Here is an 11,865-nt window from a genome sequence, read left to right as displayed (position 1 = left end):
TTTGGGTGTGTGTGTGTTCGTGTTTGTGTGGGGTTGTCGGTGTTAGGTACGTGTACGTGTGTGTGTGTATTTTGTATGTGCGCGTGTGTGTATGTGTATGTTTTCTGTGCGTGCGTGTGTGTTTGTGTGTATGTGTATGTTGTGTGTATGTGCGTTGCTGTGTACGTGTGTGTGCGTGCGTTTGCTATTGTATATGCGTGTGTTGTTTATGCCCATGTGTGTATGATTGTATGCGTGTCTGTGTGAGTGTGTAGTGTTGGTGAGAAGTGTGTGTGTATGTGGGTGTGTGCGTGTGTGTGTGTATGTGTGGATGTGCGTGTGTGTGTGGGATTGTGAGTGTTAGGTACGGGTGTGTGTGTGTGTGTATGTATGTCTGTATGTGTTTCCGTGTGCGCGTGTGTGTATATTTTTTGTGCGTGCGTGTATGTGTATATTGTGTATGTTTTCGTGCGTGCGTATGTGTTATGTATATGAGTGAGTATTGTGTATGTGAGAGGTGTGTGTGCATGTGTGTATATGTGTATGTGTGTCGTGTATGTGTGTATGTGTGTGTGTGTGTGGTTTTATGTATGTGAGGGGTGTGTATGTGTATGTTTATGTGTGTGCGTGCGTATGTGTGCCAGGTATGTGTGTTATTTTGTGTGTGCACTCCTGTGTGTATGTGTGTGCATGTGTATGCGGCTGTGTATGTAGGCGTGCGCGTATATATGGGTGTGTGTGTGTATATATGTGCGTTCGGCTATGTGTGTGTGAGGGCGCGTATGTATGTTTGTCATGTATGTGGGCGGTATATGTATGTGGGCGGTATATATGTAAGGTGTGTGGGTATTTGTGCGTGTAGGTAGTGGTGAGATAAAAAGTAGAAAAAAGTAAGTCTAATAACAAGAGAATAATGGATATAATGTAAGGGGACGAGGGGGGGGGGGTTTAAAAAAAAAAAAATTATGTAAAGTGTTGCAGGGACGTAAAGGGGAGAGTCATAAGGAAGAGAAGGCTGTGTTGAGTCCGAAGGGGAAAGAAGAATTAAGGTTGAAAATGTAGCGTTGCTCCAAGTGGAGTCGCGAGGGAGTGGACCCATGGTGCAGGGCGAGGCCAAAAACGGAGATGTTAGAGGGAGAGTGGTTGGGCAGTTGGAAGTGACGGCCGACAGGGGAGTCCGAACCTAGCCGAACGTCCCTTAGGTGTTCGGTGAAACGGTCGGCCAGCCGGCGGCCCGTCTGCCCCACGTAGAGTTGGTTGCATAGGGTACATTTGATGCAGTAAATAAGGTTGGAGGAGGTGCAGGTGAAACTGTGTGGAATGTGAAGTGTTTGTAGGTTCGATCCGGTGACAGAGGTAGTGTTGGTGATGAAGGGGCAGGTGTGACAGCGGGATCTGGAGCACGGGAAGGAGCCGGGTGGGGGTGGGGAGGAAGAGGAGAAGGTACTGCGGACCAGTAGATCGCGTAGGTTGCGGGCGCGTTTGAAAGCGGATAGGGGTGGGTTGGGGAAAATGGGGTGGGTAGTGGGATCGAGCTGGAGGCGACGGAAGGCCCGTAGGATCCTCCGACGAAGGGGTAGGGTGGCGGGGTGGAAACGGAGTGGGAAGGGGATACTTACCATGTATATATATATATATATATATATATATATATTTATATATATATATATATATATATATATATATATATATATATATATATATATATATATATATTTATATATATATATATATATATATATATATATATATATATATATATATATATATATATATATATATATATATATATATATATATATATATATGTATATGTATATATATATATATATATATATATATATATATATATATATATATATATATATATATATATATATATATATATATATATATACATGGTAAGTAGCTTGCTTATCAACCACATGTTTCCGGGTTCAGTCCCACTGCGTGGTACCTTGGGTAAGTGTCTTTTACTATAGCCTCAGGCCGAGTAAAGCCTTGTGAGTGAATTTGGTAGACGGAAACTGAAAGAAGCCCGTCATATATGTGTGTGTGTGTGTTTGTATGTCTGTGTTTGTCCCCCCAACATCGCTTCACAACCGATGCTTGTGTGTTTACGTTCCCGTAACTTAGCGGTTCGGCTAAGAGGCCGATAGAATAAGTACTAGGTTTACAAAGAATAAATCATGGGGTCGGTTTGGTCGACTAAAGGCGGTGCCCCAGCATGGCCGCAGTCAAATGGCTGAAACAAGTTAAAGAATAAAAGAATAAAAGAAAATTTTATATATATATATATATATATATATATATATATATATATATATATATATATATATATATATATATATATATTATTATTATTGTTGTTGTACTTGGGGATGGTCATATTGCCAGTTTAGCCAATAAAAACACACGCACTGTATATTTGGTGTTAATTTTTTTTTTTTTTCAGCTTTATATTACATTAATCTTAATCTTAATCTTATTTCGGCCAGAGTTCTTTCGTCACACTTCTGTGACCTCATCAGTGGTCCTTTGTTTCCTTCTTTCTTATGTGTGTCTCACCTTGCTAACTATCAGCCATTTTGTATTTTGTATTCCTATTGCATGTGTCTACGCATGCGTGTCCATCAATGTGTCTGTCTTTTGTAAGTGCATGTGTGTATGGGGAGTATTATTATTATTATTATTATTTGATTGAACGCCACGCAACCATTTCCAAGTAAGTTTAGCTTAATATTTTTGATGCGACTCTACCCTTTACTGTTCTCTCTCCCACTATCGTTTTCTCTCTCATTCTAATTCCGTTTCTTCTCCCCTTCCCTGATTTCTATCTGTGTGTCTCTCTCTTCCTCTCGTTGCTCACACGTGACCATCATCCATCTTTCTTTTCCTCACGTGATCATCTTTCTTTTCTTTCAGTGCTGTCGTAGAGACTGCACATATCATATCTGTCTCTCTCTTCTATCTTTCGAAGTCATATTGTCGTTCAACGCTCGAAATGAGGAGTAGATGGACAGCCGACAACTGATGTAGGGTCGTTCTTCATGTTACTTGCACTGTTTTCCATTTGTTTCTCTCGTTGTTTGCGTACTCAACTCCTTTGTTTTCTTATTTCATGTTGTTTACGGTTTGTGACGTCCTGTACATATATATGCATATATATATATATATATATATATATATATATATATATATATATATATATATATATATATATATATATATATATATGTATGTATATATGTATGTATATATGTATGTATGTATGTATGTATGTGTGTATGTATGTATGCGTGTATGTATGCATGTATGTACGTATGTATGTACATATATATGTATATACGCATATATATATATATATATATATATATATATATATATATATATATATATATATATATATATATATATATATATATATGGTATCCAAGTAAAAGAATGAAGAATATATATTTTGGTTAATCAGACCAAGTACCTCCCGAAACTCAATGATAGAATATCCCAAAATACAGAGAATATTTTAAATCAATTACCATATTTTCTACATGGTCAAGCTTAGTTAGAACCAGATGCTTTTTTCGTTGGTCATACAGACGTCCAAGAGCAAAGGCAGCATTTGTCCCTCGACCTATATCGAAAGAAATAATACATTTCCTACAATGATAAATGTTAAGAGCAACTTTCGTGTTGTAGATTTACTGTGTTTGTCGTATCTAAAAGAGTGCATATGGGCTGTGGTGGTGGTGGTGGTGGTGGTGGTGGTGGTGGTGGTGGTGGTGGTGGTGGTGGTGGTGATGGTGGTGGTGGTGGTGGTGGTAGAGACAACGACGGTGGGGGGGGATGAGGTGGAGGAGGACGAAGTGGTGGAAAATAGAATAAAAAGAAAAAGAAGAGGAGGAAGAGAAGGGGAAAGAAGAAACAGCACCAACAACAACAGCAGCAGCAAGCCAGAAAGACAGGGCAACAACAGTGAATCACGTTTACAAAAAATGAAGAGTATGCTCTCAATTATAACCAGCCTCTGTTTATGTTTATACTCAAGCGGAATGGTGGTTGAGCAACTATAATACCTTTGTTGCCTTGATATCTTACCTGTAGAGTCGATCTTAAGACTGCCAATAAGATTTCTGAGAATCGATGAGCTTTGCTTATGTCCCAGTAGGTATTTACAACCGCTGTTGTTGATTGTTATACTGAAATTAAATGAAAGTATGTCGTTAGTATACAGTAATTTTGGTCGAAATGCCTATTTGTTACCGCCGATGTTTGTTTATCACTATTTCTCAACGAATGATTTTTAAAGATTTGCAAATGGCTATTTGATTAAGAAGCTCGCTTTGCAACCACGTGGTTTTGGGGGTTTATCCCATTGAGTGGCACGTTGGGTAAATGTCTTCTACTTTTGCCACGGAATGACGAGAGCCTTGTAAGTGAATTTCGTTGGCAGAAACTGTGTGGAAGCCCGTCGTGTATATGTATTTATGTACGTATATATATATATATATATATATATATATATATATATATATATATATATATATATATGTAAATATATAAAAACAAAAAGATAAAGAGAGCAAAGGTAAGGTTGAAGAAGTATTTTATGGATAGAGTCTTACAACTGTTTCTGGGAAGATCCAGTACTTCCCTTCATCGGAGACAGAAAAAATAAAGTAATCTATTATTATATCCATAGGCGGATATTTTTAGTATGAAGTGGTAAAGAGTGTGATGTGCTGAAAAAATTGAGATCAGTACTTGAAGTGTAGTTTCATTCCAGCGGTGAATATCCGTGTAAAAATCCGTGCAAAGTAATCCTTGTGTGGATAATCCGGAAATTTATGTTGGAGCGAAAGTTGATATAGCATAGATAGCAGAGGTACATATATTCCATATTGCGATGGATTTTTGCTTGTTTACTTGAAGAATGGCCAAGTCAATTGAAAAGTGAGCGGTAATTAGGTCAAGTCATGAAGACAGAATGTGAAAGGGGATAGAGGAGAGATAGAGGCGGAGGGTGGTAGCGATATATTTATGGTCAGTTGGTCTTAACAGGGTAGAGGGGATGAGGATATAGAGTGAAGGAGGAATAGGGGGATGAGGTTAAAAGGTCTAGTGAGTAGGAAGGAATGCGTGTGTGTAGTATATAGGTGGTGGGGGTATGAGTGATAAACCAAGGACAGAGATAAGGAGAAGGGATGGGTGGGAAAGGTAGTTAGTAGTATCATATTTTAGGATGCTGCCGAGCCTATTTATAGACGGTGGAAAGGGATTGAAAGAAGTGACGTAGTCTGTATGCGTAGGTGGTGTTCTTGTGAATTTGAGAATAGAAGAAATAGATTTGGTGGTATATGTGTGGTGAGATGATCGAAAGGAAATAATCCTATTCAAAAGATGGTGAAAGATGGATGTTTTTGCCAGGTTGAATATGTTACCTGTGGCGGGTTGTGTGATTATGTTGCGTGATCGTTTGTGCAATTTTGCTTGTGATAGAACCTAAATGTCTATATAGGGATGACGCTTTACTTATTACCAAGACTACTAACAAATCTTCCATTGAGAGGACAAAAAAGGATCTACACAAATTTTTCTCAGGTATGAATCTATCAATAACATTTGAAAACGCATACAAAACGGCTAACTTCTTGGACGTTTCTCTGAACCTATCTAACTCGCAACACTCCCCCTATCATAAACCCAACCAGTACTTTAAATACCTCAATATTCAATCTAATCATCACAGATCTACTTTCGATAACATAACCATAGGGATCTCTACCCGCTTATCTGATCTATCCTCTTCTGAAGAAATATTTAACAATCACGCTCCATACTACAACCAAGCACTAGCGGCTAGTGGTTTCTCACAACAAATAAAATACATCCATAACACCAGACTTAAACAATTTATATCACAAATCGCACCCCAAAGACATAACATCAATCAAAACCACAACCAACCACCCACATATCCAAGCAGACCCCACAATCACACCTATAACACTAGGGCCAAATCTAAGATGTTTAAATCAGCTAGCCCTACCAAAAGTATAGACAACTGCCCTTCACTTAAACACCTTAATTACAACATGCACAGAACCCCCCAAAAAAGCGGTGTCCGCTCCATCCTGTGGTACACCCCCCCCATTCTCTCTTAACACTAGGAACCTAGCCAAATCTTTCTTTAAAATACTAGATTCTAACTTCCCACGACAACACAAATACCACTCTATATTCAACAGATCCACTTTAAAATTATCGTATTCTACCACTCCTAACTTTGAATCTATTATAGCAGCTTCTAACAAACATAAACTCTCGCTCTATTACCAAAACCTAAGCAACCGTAACTATGCTGGCACCAGCACCCGACCCACACATACACCCAACACGGACATCAATATACGTTCTTCTAACACTAACGCTCGTACACTGGAACAAAACCACAATGGATCCCAACCCATTAATATTCTAGACAATAACAATACCAATAATAACACTAACAGGACAAATAGCCATAACAATAATTCCACTGATCTAGATTCCTACACATCCCCTAATAACATATCCTCCAATAATAATAACTCAACCACAAGCATACGCAACCCTCTAGCCTCCTACACGTATAACTGTCGCTCCGGGACTATCTGTCCGCTTCAAACACATTGCGTAAGATACAATGTAATACATAAATGCACCGTGAAAAATCTATTACATAACTCTATTGCCACGTACATTGGTGCAACTATAAACTTTAAACATCGCAACGCAGCCCATATGCACTCTTTTAGATACGACAAACACAGTAAATCTACAACATTAGCCAATCATATTCATCACCTCAAAAACAAATATACCCAATACACCTTAAAATGGTCCATCTTAGATTCTGGAACTCCATACCAGAGCCAGCGCTCCAATTGCAAGCTTTGCCTAACGGAGGCGTTCCATATTTTAAAATACAATTCTCCCACTCTACTTAATCGATATAACGAAGCGTTTAGCAACTGCAACCACCGCTTTTTTCACACATTTAGGTTCTATCACAAGCAAAATTGCACAAACGATCACGCAACATAATCACACAACCCCCCACAGGCAACCTATTCAACCTGGCAAAAACATCCATCTTTCACCATCTTTTGAATAGGATTATTTCCTTTCGATCATCTCACCACACATATACCACCAAATCTATTTCTTCTATTCTCAAATTCACAAGAACACCACCTACGCATACAGACTACGTCACTTCTTTCAATCCCTTTCCACCGTCTATAAATAGGCTCGGCAGCATCCTAAAATATGATACTACTAACTACCTTTCCCACCCATCCCTTCTCCTTATCTCTGTCCTTGGTTTATCACTCATACCCCCACCACTTATATACTACACACATACTACACTTATATACTACTCACTAGACCTTTTAGCCTCATCCCCCTATTCCTCCTTCACTCTATATGCTCATCCCCTCTACCCTGTTAAGACCAACTGACCATAAATATATCGCTACCACCCTCCGCCTCTATCTCTCCTCTATCCCCTTTCACATTCTGTCTTCATGACTTGACCTAATTACCGCTCACTTTTCAATTGACTTGGCCATTCTTCAAGTAAACAAGCAAAAATCCATCGCAATATGGAATATATGTACCTCTGCTATCTATGCTATATCAACTTTCGCTCCAACATAAATTTCCGGATTATCCACACAAGGATTACTTTGCACGGATTTCTACACGGATATTCACCACTGGAATGAAACTACACTTCAAGTACTGTTCTCTCTTTTTTCAGCACATCACACTCTTTACCACTTCATACTAAAAATATCCGCCTATGGATATAATAATAGATTACTTTATTTTTTCTGTCTCCGATGAAGGGAAGTACTGGATCTTCCCAGAAACAGCTGTAAGACTCTATCCATAAAATACTTCTCCAACCTTACCTTTGCTCTCTTTATCTTTTTGTTTTTATATATTTACATATACACACGCTAATACACGACTTATAATACCCAATCCTGTTCATACAACGACTGGGGCAAACTAGTAGGTATACAGCACTTACTCGGTATTACCTGTATCCTCCTGGGTTTGGTTAAATCCAATACCCTCCTCAACCTTATATATATATATATATATATATATATATATATATATATATATATATATATATATATATATATATATATATATATATATATATATATATATAGAGAGAGAGAGAGAGAGAGAGAGAGAGAGAGAGAGAGAGAGAGACAGAGACAGAGATGTGTCTATGTGTTTTCTATCGATGCTGTCACCTGTGTTGGTTTGTTTATGTGCAATAACTTAGCAGTTCAGTAAATGATATTGATAAAGTAAGCACCAGATTTCAAAAAATGAAATAAAAACATAACTAAAGGGGTCGATGTGTTTGACTAAAGTCTTTCAAGGCGGTGCCTCAGCATGGCTGTCGTCCAATGATTGAAGCAAGTAAAAGGTATAAGAAAAGATAAAAGAAATTCAAAAATCATCCTGGAATTATATATTCTTTTATTCATTTATTTTATGTTTCATACAGTTGACTGCGGCCATGCTGGAGTACCGCCTTGAAGTGTTTTTTGTCGAACAATTCGACCCTAGGACTTATTTTTTAAAGTCTAGTACTTATTCTACCGCTCTTTGCTGAACCAGTTGTCAAGTGATGATGGGAGGACAAACACAGACACACACACACACGCACATACATACACGCACACATATACATACATACATACATACATACATACATACATACATATGTGGGAAATTCTGTCTGTAGGTGTGCTTGTGGAGTTGTGAGTTAACTCCTCCTACATCGTTTTATCGATTTTGATAAAACTTGGCACGTGAGTAGAACTCATGTCTGGAAACCTCATGGCATACACAAATTGTTGAAAAAAAATCGATAATAGAGCCCCTAGAAGGGATCCTTATATATATATCTAATATATTTCATATTAATAGCTAGGGGAAATAACCCATTCATTTTCCTAAATCATTTGGTATAAATCAAATTGAGTATGCTTAATTCTTAATATTTGAACTGTTAGAGTTATTTTCGCAATTTATCCAGTACAACCCTTAAACAAGTAAATAGTATTTTCCCAAGCAATAGATCCACTTATTTCGGCTAGTGAATTATTCACGAATATACGAACACTAGCGTCGCTGAGGGTAATTTTCTCTGAGAACGCACAAAAGCCCTTCTCAGAGTTATCTACTTTGAATTGTCATTATCTCATACCTGATTAGCCTGTTATTACGTAACATGCCTCACGATTCTAGTATACATACCTTATTAGTATTTCCTTCTAAGTTCTATATACTCTGGGAACGCATTAAAGTCCTTTTCGGGGCTACTTTATTTGAATTCTTACAATCGGGTAACTAGTTTCATGTTATTACATAACCGACTTCACAATTTAGGTATTCATAACTTATTGGGAATTCCTAACAACAAGATCCTGTGTAAGACAGTTCGGTATTCTCTGTAAATGCACAAAAATCGTTTTAAGGGCTACGTACTTTGTATTGTTGTAAATGGATTAGCGAAACAATTATGAAAGCGGAACCAAGAGATAAGCCCCGCTTTCCCGGGAATTACCGGGTACGTCAGCTAGTACATATATACATACATACATACATACATACATACATAATACATACATACATAATACATACAAACATACATACATACATGCATACATACATACATACATACATACATACATATGTGTGTGTGTGTGTGTGTGTGTGTGTGTCTGTGTGTGTGTGTGTGTGTGTGTGTGTGCGTGTGTGTGTATAGATTTAGAAAACAGAGAGATCTAATAGAGATCTAGTTGCCAAACGACCTGCACAAATAATTTGTTTATTCTGATTAAACGTGTGTGTTGTACATCAGCTCACTCCCTCCATCAAATCAATGTTGCCTAAACAGGTGCATGTGCGTATATATATATATATATATATATATGTATATATACGCACGCACACACACACACACACACACACACACACACACACACACACACATACACACACACACACATATATTTACGGCACAGCCCTTACTTTCAAATGACCACATTTTCGTATTACATGTATTGACAAGAAGAAGGATGGATGTCAGCTATACTTTATCATTCAAGTATTGCTTTACCATTTGGTTGCTTCTCTTTTGCCACTACTTAATAAAGAACCACATTTCAGCATCCTCGCAAGAGACGTTTATCACAGCTAGTAACAACATATATAACATGAAATACTACAGTGAATGACAAATCTATATAATCTATACGATGAGAAGGGGATTAAACTGGTTGTCTTTTCAACAGATAATGTTTTCACAAGATTGATGTAGTTAGTTTTACTACGAAATCTTGTTTGTATTAAGTATAACGGAAGCTGGCCAAATCAAATATTAAAACAGAAGCAATAATAAAAAGACTTTGGCAAAAACAGAAGTCACAGTAGCAACAATAATGTGTAGTAGGCTGGGGTTTGAGTAAATAAATGCATCACTAGATTAATATTAAATTTAATAATGATTTTAAGATTATTTCGGGATGTGTCTCTGTGTGTGTGCGCGCGCGTGTGTGTGTGTGTGCCCGTCCATGCTCAAGTATACATGGATATTTAGGAACGTCTATGTGAATCATATCTTTGTTGATATGTGCACGCCAATCACGCACGCGCGCGCGCGCGCACACACACACACACACACACATGCACACACATTCATTTACTCACTCACACACACGCACATAGTTACATGCAAACATGTGTGTGTATATGTGCGTGTGTGCGTAAACTGAAGTTATTTTAATGCAATTCTAAGGCAGCGAGCTGGCAAAATCGTTAGCACGCCGGGCGAAATGCTTAGTGGTATTTCGTCTGCCGGTATGTTCTGAGTTCAAATTCCACCGAGGTCGACTTTGCCTTTCATCCTTTCGGGGTCGATTAAATAAGTACCAGTTACACACTGGAGTCGATATAATCGACTTAATCAGTTTGTCTGTCCCCTCTGTGTGTAGCCCCTTGTGGGCAGTAAAGAAATTAGAATCGTTTGCACACCGGACAAAATGCTCAGCAACATTTTGTCCGTCTTTCCGTTCTGAGTTCAAGGACCACCGAAGTCGACTTTGCCTTTTACCTTTTCCGGGTCGATGAAATAAATACCAGTTGATTACTTGAGTAGATGTAATCGACTAGCTTGTCCCCTACAATTTCAGGCCTTGTGCCTATTGTTGTTGTTTGTTCCTTCTTGAGCCATGCTCTATGGCTTATAACAGCCCGTTTCCCCGGTTTCATTGGCGTATAGGTTCCCCGCCTGGACGGCACGCCGGTCCGTCGCAGGTGAGCTGCTGGATGCAGGAGGAAAGAGTGAGACACAGTTGTGGCAGAAGTTCGCCGGAGCTGCATGGAGCTTAGGTGTTTCGCTCATAAACACACACACATCGCTCGGTCTGACATTCGAGCCCGCGATCCCTAGACCGCGAGTTCGCTACTCTAACCACTAGGCAATGTGCCTCCACTGTAGAAAGGTTATTTTATTGCAAGGTTATTTTATTCTATTGTAGAAAGGGTTATTTTATTACAATTCTAAGGCGGCGTGCTGGCAGAATCGTTAGCTTGCCGTACAAAATGGTGAACGTCATTTCGTCTATCTTTAGATTCTGAGTTCAAATTCCGCCGAAGTTGACGTTGTCTCTCATCCTTCCGTGACCGATGACACTGGTGTCGATGTAATCGATTATCCCATTCCCCGACAAATTTCATACCTCATGCCTATTGTAGAATAGATTGTTTTAAAACAACTGCTTACTAACCACATGGTTCCGGGTTCAG

At 38.5% G+C, this 11,865-nt stretch overlaps 1 protein-coding gene across 7 annotated transcripts in view; it reads right to left on the bottom strand.

The window, feature by feature from the left end:
* LOC106871214 (uncharacterized) overlaps window positions 1-11,865 on the bottom strand; it is a 57,993-nt gene that overhangs the window by 34,180 nt on the left and 11,948 nt on the right. For 6 of the 7 annotated variants that reach the window (XR_016240743.1, XR_016240742.1, XM_089347656.1 and 3 more), the window contains exons 4-5: window positions 4,078-4,178; window positions 3,519-3,613 (exon numbers count right to left, since the gene is read on the bottom strand). Coding sequence is in view for 4 of the 7 variants with exons in the window: in XM_089347656.1 (XP_089203782.1) it covers window positions 3,519-3,613; window positions 4,078-4,178 (196 nt within the window). In the remaining 3 variants the exon portion in view is untranslated. The remainder of the gene's footprint in view (window positions 1-3,518; window positions 3,614-4,077; window positions 4,179-11,865) is intronic. The other variant, XM_089347658.1, reaches the window with a different exon arrangement.

The sequence above is a fragment of the Octopus bimaculoides genome, chromosome 2, assembly GCF_046866305.1.
Source record: "Octopus bimaculoides isolate indiv1 chromosome 2, ASM4686630v1, whole genome shotgun sequence".
NCBI classification, from domain to species: Eukaryota; Metazoa; Mollusca; class Cephalopoda; order Octopoda; family Octopodidae; genus Octopus; species Octopus bimaculoides.
Note: the sequence above shows the minus strand (reverse complement) of the source record. Positions and strands in the feature narration are given on the sequence as shown.